Source organism: Triticum aestivum, chromosome 2A (assembly GCF_018294505.1).
Source record: "Triticum aestivum cultivar Chinese Spring chromosome 2A, IWGSC CS RefSeq v2.1, whole genome shotgun sequence".
In the NCBI taxonomy this organism is placed as follows: domain Eukaryota; kingdom Viridiplantae; phylum Streptophyta; class Magnoliopsida; order Poales; family Poaceae; genus Triticum; species Triticum aestivum.
In genome coordinates this window covers 31,937,566-31,952,658 of record NC_057797.1, presented here as the reverse complement: position 1 = coordinate 31,952,658, position 15,093 = coordinate 31,937,566, and the positions used below count along the sequence as shown (strand labels likewise).

General features: G+C 42.5%; 1 protein-coding gene across 1 annotated transcript in view; it reads right to left on the bottom strand.

Annotated features, from left to right (window-relative positions):
- Positions 1-2,188: 2,188 nt before the first annotated feature.
- LOC123187189 (probable cleavage and polyadenylation specificity factor subunit 1) overlaps positions 2,189-15,093 on the bottom strand; it is a 22,944-nt gene continuing 10,039 nt past the window's right edge. Inside the window, exons 15-26 of the mRNA XM_044598980.1 lie at positions 14,179-14,273; positions 9,528-9,727; positions 8,232-8,974; positions 7,023-7,103; positions 6,869-6,934; positions 6,717-6,794; positions 6,339-6,569; positions 5,984-6,112; positions 5,642-5,815; positions 4,285-4,470; positions 3,297-3,664; positions 2,189-2,719 (exon numbers count right to left, since the gene is read on the bottom strand). Of these exons, the coding sequence (XP_044454915.1) occupies positions 2,605-2,719; positions 3,297-3,664; positions 4,285-4,470; positions 5,642-5,815; positions 5,984-6,112; positions 6,339-6,569; positions 6,717-6,794; positions 6,869-6,934; positions 7,023-7,103; positions 8,232-8,974; positions 9,528-9,727; positions 14,179-14,273 (2,466 nt within the window). The 3' untranslated portion in view covers positions 2,189-2,604. The remainder of the gene's footprint in view (positions 2,720-3,296; positions 3,665-4,284; positions 4,471-5,641; positions 5,816-5,983; positions 6,113-6,338; positions 6,570-6,716; positions 6,795-6,868; positions 6,935-7,022; positions 7,104-8,231; positions 8,975-9,527; positions 9,728-14,178; positions 14,274-15,093) is intronic.

Below are 15,093 nucleotides of genomic sequence, written 5' to 3'. Positions count from 1 at the left end.
GCTCGTGGTGTCATAGCGAGAAAAGTGCAATCAATACAAGATGGAGAAAGGCACGAACTAACTATCGACGCGATCTGCCGCATGAAGGTGAGGAGATATGATTGTCCTTCATTTTGGTTATCTACATTTTGTATCCATGCAAGTATGACTATGACTGTGTGCATCGTATTCGTATGCAGAGGACGAGATCATCCCCTTTTGAAATAAAAAATGCAAGTATGATTAGATAACATCAATCTCTTGTTCGTGTTTTCAGAACCAGCCCATTCATACAACGCTTGGACCATGGGGTACCCAAGGGACAAACAAACATGACATTCAGGATAAACCTGCACGTCTATATAGTGTGGAAATTCGGTATGGCAGTCTCATTGATGCGATCTCATTTTCCTACATTGACCAATCTGGGCAGTTTCGCACAGCAGGTCGTTGGGGTGGAGGCGGTGGGAAAGAAACTAAGGTTGGTATTCTTTGATTCATTTGTTTTCTCATGAATGTTTAATAACAAAGTTTTGACGCTATTTTACCAACATTCTGAAGCCGCTTGATAGGATTTTTCTTTCTTTCTTTTTATTCATGTGATGTGTGTTGCAGATCCAACTAGGTCCCGGTGAGGTTGTGAAGGAAGTATCCGGGACGGTGGATGGCGGTTTCGTATCCTCACTTAAGCTGGTCACCGACATCAGAACATATGGACCTTTTGGAGAAAAACGTGGCACCTCTTTCAGTGCACCCGTGCCCCTGAATGGCCACGTTGTGGGATTCTTCGGGAGTTCAGGCGCAAAACGTGACTTAGTGAATTCCATTGGTGTTTACACGGTCTCTTAAATCATTCTTGAGCAGATGATTACATGCATCATTGTAATACAGATACAAGGATAATCATCTTTCTTCCCGAAAAAGAAAAAGAATGACGCTGGCGCGTCTGCAACCTCGCACGGAAGCTCACCTTTTTCCTCTATCTCTTCATCAATCAATGCATAGGGCTATCTTTATTTATTACTCAATATAGGTCTAGAAAAATATACATCAAGCCATCCGAAGCCACCACTCACACCTACAAAACTCGATAATGTGGAGTGCTTTCATTTTTCATATCTAAAACCGGACCCGACGCAGATCCATCCACATAACGTATCGGAACCCACAGCCGGTGCAGCAGACCTAAAGCGTACTCCACATGCACACGGTTTTAGACGTCGCCATCATCATCGAACCGCTGACCCATCTTCAGAAGAGAGATCTGCATCATCCTTGCCAGTCCGTCCATCCGTCGACGCCACCACGGCGCCACTGCCCCGCGCTCGTCCGTCCAGACGTGAAGATCTGTCATACGAGGGGGAGGGAGGGAGCGATCTGATCTCTCGTCCCCTCTATCTTGTTGGGAGAAGAGCTCTTTTACTGTACCTTGTCATCAATATGGGCCGTCTGTTCTAGAAATCCAAGGCGTGACGAGCTCTTCTTCAGCGGCAGCTAAGGAAATTAGATGCGGTGCGTATTTCAGAAGCAAACCAATCGACGGGCTCTATAGATCAACCAAAACACAGCATCTCCACCGACAGGGGCGAAGCTAGCAATCTGGCATGGTTTGCCCAACGCCATACCTAAACTGCCGTGAAAATACACACTCCCTCCATTCAGAAATGCTTGTCATCAAAATAAATAAAATGGAATGTATCTATACGTATTTTAGTTTTAGATACATCCCTTTTTATCCATTTTGATGACAAGTATTTTCGGACGGAGGGAGTATATTTCTGAATTTGCAATCCAATATCTAAGAAGTAAATATGGAGAGACCACCATTATTGGGATGAAGGTTTTAGAAAACCACAACTCTTGCAAAGTTTCCCACTTTACCATAATTTGGGCACAGGTTTTCAGGTCTTCAATTTGACTAATAAAAAATGTATAATACGACCACAAAATTATATAGTTAGAAACTTCATTTGACGATGAATCTGAAGATAAACTTTTTGTCAAAGGAGTATAATATATACTCCCTTCGTCCCATATTAGCAGTTGCTCAAACGGACGAAGGGAGTACATGTTTCCTTAGTCAAAGTTACGGCGTTGCGCTAGGCTTTCCGTAACATATGGCAATACTAGCAATCTGGGAGCTCAACGCCAGATTGAACGTCACTGGACCACAAAGAGTCGGACTGAAACCTTTGCTACCGTTTTCCTTAATAAAAAGCTAAAGTTTCCATAACAGAGAAATGCGTCCGACAATCACATGGCCAACTGACAGTGAAATTTGTATCGCAAGTCACTAAGATTACAGTCACCAGGGACATGTCCAGGAAGGAGCAACGCAAGAAGCTCAACAGCTACTACTTAGAAAGAAATTAACCAACATGGCCATTTACAATGCGCTTCCAAGTGCTAATCATATGTACGCGGCAAGGTGGTTATAATTTACTCAGAAAGATCAAACTGGCCAGCATTTAATCCTATCGTACACATGTCATGTTTACATGCCTGAGTGCCTAGGTCACCGGAGTTAAGCAAGACTCAACAAGCAGCTCCAGAATCGCCATGCACCGCTAGCTTTTCCAACTGTATCATGGTGTTAGATCCAACATGATCGCCCAAAACTTTAATTCACAGGAAACTCGTGCCTAGCGAAATATCAGCAAAGTTGGAAAGGATCTGCGCACGGGTAGTCCCAATCTGCTGTGCGATGTCAAGCTGCTCTTCCAACGATAGCATCTCATAGCTACAAATGTAGAGGGTAAAATGTGGATTAGAGAGGCATGAGAAAAAAAGCAATACGACTAAAAAGAACAACAAATGTTCTACAGCAGAGGCTTTAACAGGCTAGACCAGTGAGAACTGGCCAGCTTGCAGAGGGTGTATGGCAATCAGTCAGACGTGATATTTGGAGTGTCTGGTTCTCAGAGCTGACCTTTTTTTTTTTTACCAATCGTACTGATCTTTTACAATCTAATTACTCTTAATGTTTGCAGCTAGAAATTTCAACTTGCTGTTCCCTATCTAGTCCTATCTAGTATCTACCACCACTACCCTTCTACCGGCAATAGCAGCATCCAGACACCAAAGATCAATACATCTCAGATCTTGGCTTGAATGGAATACTTGTACTCCTTCCGTCCAAAATAAGTGTCGCTGATTTAATTAGTACAGCGACACTTATTTGGGGATGGAGGGAGGATTTCTTTACATGAAGAGACAATGCAAAATATTTGGAGAGTGTAACAAGATGTGCAGAGAGCATAAGGGCCGCATAAGAAGTGGTAAAATAATATAAGCTGATGCGTGGAAGCTTCACTTACTGTGCAAGAAGCTCAAAGTCAATGACGTTATCTGGTCCAGGATGATGTGCCTTCCCGTTGGATTTAAACTGCCTGAATGATCTTGGGTTCAGGCCACACACGTGGGGGACGGCATCTACAAGCTTCCTCTGTAAGCTCTGAAGCCGGCGGAATGTCAACTCATCAATAGGCGCAATGCATCCAATACCACCATCCAAAGTACCAAAAAGAAGGGCAAAACGATTCGTCTTCTCAGATGCCAATCCTGGAGAGGGAAGCATCTGCAGCCTCATAAACTTGGTCAGATGGGCTCCAACATGAAACTCTGCTCTGGAAAGGAGCTTCTGCCCCTTCCAGCTCTCCACCATTTTGGGAGCATAGTAGAAGATCTGCATGATGGTATTTGTTAGAGTGCAGTAAATAATCAGGTGGACAGGGGGGCACTTCCATGTTGCACTATATCCAACTAACTCAGGTGTTCAACAGGAAGCATATGCTGTACAAGTCAATCAAGTAGTATCCCCAATTATATTTGCCAACAAAGCAGACAAGCTCATGCTGCTCAGCAATATGTCGAATATCTTTAAATGGTAGTAGATCAACTAACCATTGGCAGAATAGGTGGGCCAAACTGGACTACTGCAAAGTACCCAACCATAACATATTACCATGAGAGCGACTTTAAATGACATTTAACAGTAGTAATATAATTATTTCCTTGATTCCGATTACCAGATGATTTTCTGACATCAAGTACTAGTTCAAAGAGAGGACATCTACAGTTATCACTTAACATGTTCATGTTTAAACACTGGTAATGAATGGCCCTACCAAAAATAATATCGCAGGAACCAGTCCGGTAGTAAGTGATAGTTTGATGCTTCAATGATTTTTTGATTCAGTATCATCAAGAACTCATCTTGAAGTAAATAACTAGCAAATGGATCAAATAGTACAGAATGAACACTGAAACAAACCAGTAACATAAAAGATCATAAGAAAGAATGACCTGCAAATTTTTATCAGAGTCAGAAACTGCAAGGTTCAGTGTGCTTCCATCAATTAAGAACTCAGTTGCAAAGCAATCTAGAGATCCAAAATCTTTTGCAAGCAGAGTCAATTGAGAACCTTGCTCCTTCCAGCTAAGAAAATATACGCTTTTATGGATATCGCCAAACAAAACGAAATTTTTGACCTGGAAATTTAAAGAATATCACAGAACTGCACAATTGCTGCATCTCGTATGCAGAATCACAATATAAACATGTTATTAAATCATGCAACAGCCTACCTTAAGATACAAGAAAAAATGTATAACATCATAATGAATATGAAATCAAACCAGTTGGGCAATACATAGTATTCAAATCTGAAATGGATAACAATTATATTATGTAAAGACTGCAAATTGCTGGACCATATAATTTGCCAAGAAACAAATATTAGGAACCACAGCATTGACAGAGGCCACAGGTGGTGAAGTCAACATGGGACCCATAAGAGCAGAGAGAACGCAAGCAGTTGTTAGCCGATGGCAAAAGGCTGCTGGGAGGACAAGGAGATTAGTTCATCACAGAGCATGCATCTGCTCGCAGAGCTGAGAGCGACTAGTTGGAATGACTCGTTAAGGTGCAATTCAGAGCATCTGCCAAGCAGAGAAGCTCCAAAGCACAAGTCCAACTAGCTCAAACAGCAGGCCTAAATCATAACATGCCCTGTGAGAAGCAGAGATGGCAGCAAGAAGAGCGACAGCGGTGCACGCATCCATTGCTGGGAGGGGCGACAGTGTGAGCAGCAGACAAGCTGCACGGATGAGGAAGTGGGTGTATAATACTGGGTTTGAAGTTTAAACTTCACATGGATGTAAAACATGTCCTCCTGTACTCGTGCATTTTGCTTTCTATAATAAAATTCTACAAATGAACTCCATGGAATTTGCAAATTTCAAAAAATGTCAATTTGCATAGGAAATAGCCCCACAGCAGACAGTCTCTGAGATGGGAAATACTACGGAGGTAAGACAATGGAAAACTTTGAGAATCTGACTGGATTCCAACAAGCCCATTCATTAAGCATGGCATTTCAGCTTACTCTTTCAAAGCCAGAATAGATCTAGCTGAAGCAGAAAAGATTAATGGACGAGCTCAGTATTTATTTCCCCTTACTAAGTTGTCCTCAAAACACATGAAAGAGTTGGAAACACAAGATTTTTCTATTTGTATGAGGGACTGAGGAAGGTTGATTATATGGATAAGCATTATATGTGGGCACTGGAGAAAATGATGCCTAGAAAAAGCAAAACTATACGTAAGCACCTATTAAGTGCTAAATCCTGTAAATGGAACCAATCGTTGTGCAATACTCACAATGTTCAAGCTCACAACATGCAAAGGAGCATCATAGAATGCAACAGCGGTCAATTCAGAACCAGTCCATTTGCTCAATGTGATCTTTGGACCAGCAGCTATCAGCAGATGACCTTGAAGTGACGCAACAGCTGATACAGCGCCTTTACTCTCTTTTGAGTAGACTTCTGTTACCTGGAATTAATCTTTACATGTTAACAAATTAATATAGTACTCCCTCCGATCCAAATAATTGACAATGGCTTAGTACAATTTTGTACTCCCTCTATCCCATAATATAAGAACGTTTTTGACACTATGAAGTTGAAAACATGCAATAGCAACAGAGTTCCCTTACAGTACCAGATTTTGGGAATTTTCACTTTTAGTGAAAGAGAACAGAAGCACCCGTCCTCTGGCAGCTACGTCCTCCCCTTGAACATAAGCAGTCCCAATGGCCATCAGGGTTTCATTTTCCTTGGTGGTTGTGTTCTGAAGTGGAAATGCAGAACCTTTTTGTGAATAGAAAATACATATGAACATTTGGTCACTGAAGTTTGTGATCAGATAGATTTTAAGGCCAAATATAGAAGCTGGCAAATATAAACGTAGAAGCTGAGTCTAATTTTGTCATAACTAAAGACTGATATCTGAACTAGAGCAAGTCGAAACAGCTTTTAATTTGTTTTAAGTATGGAAGGACAAAAGAAATACATACATGCAATGTAACAATGCGCACAGTCAGAGCATTTTCAAATGATTGCATCGGAATAGTGGACCTTGTCTCCCAACGTCCACTAGGTTTCTCCAACTCTAATACGCGAACTTCAAATTCCTCAACAGTATACGTTTTTTGCAGGTCATCAGCACTTGTAGCATCATTATCCATGTGATGAACCAAATCTTGATCAGCCATAATTGACAGAACTTGATTCAGGGGGCGAACAACCTGCAGAAATATAAAATGAGCAATTGAACTAGATAAGTAAGCACAGTTTATTATGTGATGGTACCAGACAATCATAATCGAAGATGGCAGTAACGGAACAGTGTTACAAATTATCATTGGGAACAGCGGATACAGACTACCACTTACAGGAACAGACACGATAAGTGGATACAGAGACTGCTCGGCATAATATGTAACCTGATGAGGGGTACCATGCAAAGGGATCTGCAAAGATGCAATTGTATGAAAAGGCTGCAACAAAATCAGATACAACTTACGCATACCTAAACAAATTTTACCTTTTGGACAGGCCAGTAGTTGTCATAGTTATATGCTTCAGGCAGTTGACATATCTTCAGAAAACCCTGTTAAAACATGAAAAATCACCAATCTTAAAATGTCCTATTTCTTAAAGTATATGGGAGAGATACAAATATTCAAACAACTCCTTACCTGTGATGTAACATATATAAGCCCATGACAACAGTTTACATTGTGGAGAACAGTAAAGGCTTCAATGGGACCATCACATAACTGCAAAATGGGACAGCTTAGATAGGACCACACCGATGACTAGAAGCAAATATAGTTATAGTTGAAGCTGCATATAAATGCAGATTTCCAGTTGCATAGTATACCATACAGATAACAAAACAAGATTTGAGAAACACCACATCAATTTAGATCATTTTGGTACTTCAGAATCAACTTAAGCCTGAAGAGTTGTGGACATATCTCATCATGCAGATAATAAAAAGGAGGTTCCCGCAAGTGAACGGCGTCGTTCGCTCTGGGATGCTCCTGGGAACGAACGACGCAGTGCGCCCTGCTCATCAAGGCCCCACACTGTTAGCCTATTTACTCACAGAGAGTTCGTGCCAGAAACCATTCCCAGAGAACATTCGCTCATTACCATTTCCGGAAGAAAAAAAATGTGGCATATATGACCATTTAAATCTATGCAGAAACAAAAGAAATGTTTAACCATTCCGATGTCAGCTAAGGTGGCATTGTGGTGGTTTTTCAAAACAGCCTGTTTATTTCTCAATCCAAATTTAAAGTTAGTTGAAGGACTCTTTCAATCAGATGTAAAAGCAAAATCTTGCTGCAATCAGTAAAAAAACAAAGATAACTAGATTCCACGTCCGAGCACAGCACATTAAGCAACAGCAAATTGAGCCTAACTAGGGAACTATGCATTGTCTAAAAGTGTTGACTCGTGACATTAGCAGCATTCAGAGAGCTAGAGGCATGCAGGTGAGATTGCTTTAGTTGATTTATACTCCATCAAATTTGGAAATTACTATACATTTCAACATGCAAAGAAATTAAATAGTGTGAAATACGTGTAAACAAGCATTCGATCGTAGATTGAAACAAGAAACGGGGTCAAATATGTTGAAGTATATTAGGATTGCCCAACCTTCTCCATCGGTTCAAACTTTTGCTTCTACTGGTTGGTACATGAAAGTTAATATGATATTAGAGCCAAGAGATCTTGGTTTCAAGCCTCGGCTTTCGCAATTAAATAAAGAAGTTCATTGCCCTCTTTCTGTCCATGTTTAGGCCTTATCGAGCCACACGTGAGAGGGGGTGTTGGAAGTATATGAAACTTAATAAACACTGCAAGACAACAAAAACCTCAGCACAACAACGACATACCTGTGGATGCACCCGAAATCGTTGTCGACAAACCATAACCCAGACTGGCCTCGTGCCACTAAGAAACAATCCCTCATAACCTCCAACATTGTTAAAAATTGTGATTCTCGGTCGTGCAAGACTTGATATGTCTTCTCGTAATGTAATGTCAACAGAAATTCGGTGAAATCTCAAATTTTTTAGTCTCGAATCACTGGCACTGGCAAGATCCACAGAACCAGCAGGTGAAAATGAATTGTCTTTCACATTACTCTCCGAGTCTTCATAGCAAAAAGCATGGTAGCACAAAAATGTCCCATCGTTCAATAAACCAAAAAGGAATGGGCGACTGAACTGGCCAGACCATCTATGCATTGCAAGCTCAACTACCTGAATACTATCCGCTGCTTCTTTCTTTAGAGAAATTTTAGTGTCATCATGTCTTCTTTTTGAATCAACCAAAAGAGCCTCACCAGAAAAGAAACTTTCCAGAGAGAAAACACATCTGAAACTAGGCACTTCAAAAATTTCTAGTTTACCACTTTCATAACAAATGATGCAGTATATATCAGACTGCTCCTGAGATGAACTACCACTGCCATCAATCGGTTCTACAATACCACTAGATAGCCATGCATCACTACGTGTCTTTCTCAGCCATGGTTCAGGACCTCTGTCACGATAAAGTGTACACGCAGATATTTTTTCGCTTGAGCTTGTAAAACTACTGGGAACACTGATAGAAAGAGCACAAGTAGAATGATCTGCATCAGAAAATGAAACATCATGTATTTAAGCTGGATCTTTCCCTTTTACATGATCTCTTTATCTATGAACAAATCTTCACAAAATATACGTCTATTTTGTCTGAGAACTGAGATCACCCTTCATTCCATCCAAACCTCGCCTAAATTCACAAGGTAGCACTGAACTAAGGATTTGAGCTAGATCTTTCCCTTCTACAAACATGTCATGATTGAATACGCAGCTTTATACATATATATTTATCTAATGAGAGAGCACCAGCTTGCTAACTTCTATCTTCAGCTGTAAGGAAACCTTCGCATGTTAAAGTGCACTAAGCTATACAGAAGCTAGATAAGTATTTTGCACCACTCACCTTTCAATTGCCTATTCAGTCGCTACTATGATCTATATATAACAATTGTTCTGGAACAAGTTCTCTCACACTACTGACAAATTTGGCCTCTTTTACTATTTGGTTAACTTAAACTTCAAAGCTTGACTGAATTTTATATATAAGGCCACAGCAAGAAAGCATAACTGAAAAATGATGGACTAGTGGATATACTATACCTCCTACAAGAAGTTGAATAGTTCCATCAACCATCTTCAAAAGAACGTATGGATCTGCAACGGAAGCAGATGCCACTCCAAGAGGCTCAGAACTTGAAGATGAAGATTCTGAAGAATGCGCAGTAAAGTTTAGCTCTTGTGTCATGAAAGAACCATCAAGCACACGAGCACCCATGGCGTATACCTGTATGACACGCCGCCTGCAAAGATTCAAACAAAACCAGAATGATAAAGGCTACTAATTATTAATGTCAAACTGTCACGAACATAACTCAATATTAAATTATAAAAAACTTCATTTATGATTCTAGAAAGATGTAAAATACTACAATCTAAGATCATCTCCAGCTGATCCCCTATCCTATTATTCCAAAATGTATGCCTTACCCCAGAAAGACTAACCAAAACTTTATACCATTTCAAACCTAAGTTTATATTATATGTTGGTGATGCTCTAGTTCCCTAAGTGTGGGAACATTAAATAACATGCTTAAGTTTTTGGACAGCACATGTGCATTAATCTCACAAGGCTGGGTTGTCACACAAAAACTGTGCTACACCTACACAATGACTGAAGATGTGAAACGTATAAATTAAGATAAATAATATTAACTTCACAATTTACAATTTTACTCCCTCCATCCCGAAATTCATGTCGCAGCGGCGTTTTTCCAAAAAAGTCCTTGTTTATCCGACCGAACCCGCGGTCCAGTCGTCTTCTCCACTGCTCAGCTCCACCACATAGTTCCCCCACGACGCCGGCGACGCCGCGCAGCTCCAGCACACCGCGCCGCCGCGCAGCTCCACCGCTACCCCGCGCGACTCCACTGCTCCCTAGCGCAGCTCCACCGCTCCCCTTCCCCGCGCCCCTAAATTTCCAAGCTTTCCCCCCATCGCCTTTCGCAAATCCGGCACTTGCTGCCATCGATTCGCCGCCCCCACAACAAATCCTGGCCACCGTCGACAGGGGAGAGCAGGCGGAGAAAAAGGTCACCGGCGCCTGCCTGGAGGAACCAGACGAGTGGTAGCGGGTGGTGGCGATGCACGATACGGTCAGGGTCAACCGCAACAAGCTGATGCGGGTCGCCGGCGAGGCGGCCGTGGCGGAGTTCTCCGGCGTCGCGTATGCCAGAGCGTCGTCGAAGCCGTCCAACGCATCCGCCACCTCGTGTCGTGGAGCGTCGTCGACGAGGCCGGGGCTGGCGCGGGCGGCCACAACTACAAGGGCGCCTCCGTGTGTGCCGTGCTGGCCCACCTGGCCGGCGGGAACAGCTGCCACCTCTCTGATCTGTACGACCCCATCGTCGACCTCCGGGTTGTACGATCCCTCTGCCTCTGTTGGTGTTGTGCAATTCCATCTGCTGCTGCTGCTAGTGTGTGTCTGTCTAATTATTTCCACTCATGGATTATCATGTGTGAATATGATAATCATGTCTATCTAATTTTCTCCATTCATGGATTATCATGCTGGTGCTGGTGTGTGTGTGTGAGAGAGATTTTGACCTGAATTTATCATGTGTGAATAAAATTTATCATGTGTGAAGTTTCTTTCTTTCTGCATGAATGAATGGATACTGGTGTGCCTATGTGTAAACGAATGGATACTGCTTGAGTTGGAAAATCAGTGTAAATCTACTGTAAAAATTCAGTACTCCTACGCTAAGAGAGAGATTGAAATTGAGTACTCCTAGGCCAAGACAGAGATTATGTTAAAAATTCAGTTAAGCAGGCATGGTACTCTTATTTTGGAGTAAAAATTCAATTTAAAAGTCAGTTAAAAGTCCAGTTTTAGAGCTTGGCTCCTGATCTGACTATAAAGTGTACTGCAAGCTTATTGCTAGCAAGTTCAAAATTAAGTAAACACATGATTCAGTGCACACTTGAATACACATGATCTGCTTGTGCTTGTGACTGACTTGGACACATGATTCAGACACACATGTATTCAGACACACATAGCATGTCTGAAACCCCTAGGAAATCATTTGCATATTGTCAACCGAGTAATAGCTGCATCTTCCAGGATAGTAGTGTGGGCCTCCTAATTGGTTGTAAACCAAAGCACTTTGACATTTTCAATCATGAGTAAATCAGAAACTAGTCTCAGCTTTATACCCAAGCTTTATATGTACTCCACTTTATACCCAAGCTTTCATTAAGTAATTTATGTTTGCTTATTTTTGTTTTTTCTCTCTGCAGCAAATACTTTGGCATGGTACAGTTTGACCAGCCACAGGACCTGATCAGTTAACCTACTCCTTTTAGTCTGCATCAAGGTACAGATCTTTTAACTGAATTTTAACAGTCTGGTGATGTTTTCACTAAACAAAGCCATTTTACAGAAGTTGCTGACAAAATATTTATATGTACACCATGGTACCATAACAAGGATATACGCACAAAATATTTATATGTACACCATGGAATCAATGGGCTGCAAGTATATGTATATGTGCTCTAACTGAATTTGAATGATTCACATAACTGAATTTATATGTACTCCTTAACTGAATTCTGTAACTAACAAACCTAGCTCTTGCAAGTAACAACATGTTCAAGATCAAGGCTGACAGTATAGGAAAAAAGCCCCTGTTCGTTTGGTTCAGAGCTATTGTCGATATGCATTCTGATTGTGCCGTTGATTCTGACAGTATGTTCTGACAGTATGAAGTTTGCTGTTGATGTGCTTATTTTAACTCTAGGTGGGTGAAAAGCTACTGCATAGTGTCTCTAGTAAAATTGGTTGATAGCACCTCTCTCTCAAAGAAAAAAGAGTTAGTTGATCCGTCAGACCGCCGTCAATACAAGCAGAGGGTTAGTTGACCTGATCAGCTCTTATCCCCTCTTCCACAAAGTCCTGATGGACTAGTGAAACATGTAAATGTTAACAAGTGCAGTGTCCAGAAATCTGTAAAGCCAACTCCCTAACTATTTATCTTTGTATGCTCACATGACAATCTGTACCATAACATGCAATGCAATCTTCAGAAAGAAAATGACGACTGTACAATTAGTACGTTAGGTTATCAACTCTTGTTCACTGAATTCTGCTCAAGGAAACATTGCTGTTTAACAAATGTAGGTGAAAGTTGGGCCCCTTTCAGTTTCCCCCATGGGTTTTGGAACATGGGCATGGGGCAACCAGCTGCTTTGGGGCTACCAGGAAATCATGGATAGTGAACTGCAGGAGTGTTTCAATTTGGCTCTGAAGAATGGCATAAACCTTTTCGACACCGCCGAATCTTATGGAACTGGGAAGTTGAATGGCCAAAGCGAAAGGCTGCTCGGCAAATTTATCCGCGAGTGCCAAGGTTTGATTATTGGATAGCATATGCTCAAAATGAATTCAGCAACTATGAACTGACGCTTATTCCCTCATTTGATCATCATTGGAGTATTTGCAAAAAAGGTAAAGCAATCCAAGATCAGCTAGTGGCAATTGCTTAAATTTACTCAAGGCCTTGCTATTAATTGAAAGCCTTTAGTTAGCAGTAAATCAATTTCACAAATTGTCAGGTAGCAGTACTCTTCAGAGTGCAAATAGCACCAGGCAGCAGCAGTCACGGCGGCAGTCAACAGCAACAACAATACAGGCACGGATCAGCAACAGCAGCACAGGCAGAGGAGCAGTAGCATCAACACGGGAAGAGGAGCAGCAGCAGCAGCAGCACGGGCTAGCTCCACCGGCGGCAGGGGAGAAACAGCCACGCGGTCACGCAGGCAGAGAAGGAGCACCACGGTGGCGCATGGGACCTTGACGAGGAATCACGGGAGACCACGGAGGACGCGCGTGAGCTCCTGTCCACTGGATCATGGAGGCCGGCTCCGGCGATGCCCGTAGGTGGATGACGGCGGGAGGGACCGCGGTGGCGCACGGGAGGCAGCTCAAGGTGGACTAGCGGGAGCTCAAGGACGATGAGAGGGAGCTCCTGCTCCACCGGATCGTGGTGGGAAATTCCGGCGACGCCCGCAGGTAATCGCCGCGGGAGGGGATCGCGACGGCACAGGTCTGGGCGACGGCGGCGGCGTTGAAGGTACGTGGCGACGGAGGCGAAACACTTCCTGGTGGACGGCAAATCGCGCAGCTTGGCGGCGCCGGCCCCTGGAGACGCACGAGCGACGACGGAGGAAGAAGACGGGAGTGGAGGGACTTGCTTGTGATTGTTTTGAAACTACGAGGGCTTTTTTATAAAATTGGCAATGAACTACGCCTGCGACATGAATTACGGGACGGAGGGAGTACATGTTTGAGATTGCCGAGAAAAAAATCATGGAAAAGCATGGAAGCACTCCCTTGATTTTCTACTTTCTCATATGAAACAAAACCTTCCCATCGGTCTACTACATAGTTGTACATCGAGTAAATGCAATGATAAACTAGACAACCTCAGAGTTGAGTTTGAGCTGATTTTACGGGACCGTGCAGACCAGGTAACCAATCACCATCAACATGCCTTGGATCTGTGCTGACCTGGTGGGCTCATGCAGTCCTGGGCAGCCAACAGCCCAAGATATATTGGTTGTGTCCATTTTACTATAAGACCACCGAGGTTTTTAACATGAATGTGTAGTGATGTATGAATTCCACAACAGATGGTGCCAAGCAAGTATAAGTAATTGAATACATTAAAAATATTAAGGAGCAGCATACCTTCCGAACAAGTTACCAGCAGCAATGGTTGCCCCTTGAACATAATAATCAACTGTTTCAGTAACTTCTCCTAGATCATCACCTGTCTCAAGTACCTTCCATAACGTAATAATGGCATACAGTCAGTAATCACTTCATCATAAGAAATTAAAGAGGATCAAGCACAAAGCCACAAAGGCAATAAACCAAATACATATGTCAAAGGCAAAATGATGTAACATGAAGAAAAAACTTGGAAAATTCTAATTTTGAACAATCACATAATACAGCACGAGAAAAAGAAAAGGTCTACTTGCTCCTGGAGTTTCGAGACAGCATAAGAGCATCTCCCCTTACCCTAAAATTCCTTGATTCCCAAAAACCTGTCTTTTGGGGACCATCCCCTATGCCGGCCTTTGGCTTCTGTGTGGGGACTTCAATATGATCTACCTTGAAGCCGACAAGAACCGGAACTTGTGTTAGAAATCCTTGCAGCAGTCAGTCAATGAGTCAAGTCTTTTCCTTAGGTAGTAAGCTAGTGAGTCAAGTCTGTGTCTTAGGTACATGTCTGTGGGTCAAGTCAAGATGTCTTAGGCTGTAAGAAAGCCACTGAGGTGGATCTGTACTAGTTAATTTCAGCTATAAACAAGGAGTGAAGGCTCACCAGCTGCATCCATCGCAGCCCAGAAACTAAGTCCTAAAACAGAACCTGTGCTAGTTGCTACTAACAATTGGCATCAGAGCTGGTTACGGTGAGGATCCTGAGAGATGTCAGCTTCAGGTCAGGGTGCTGCAGCTCCCCAGCAGCGGCGCCATTCCCTTTTGCCACCACGAAAGAGGACCGCGTCACCGTATGTCTTTGCCACTGAAGTTGATGTTATTTACAAGCAAATTAGCACCACGTCATCACCTCGCCTCCCTGCCCAAAAAAAAAGG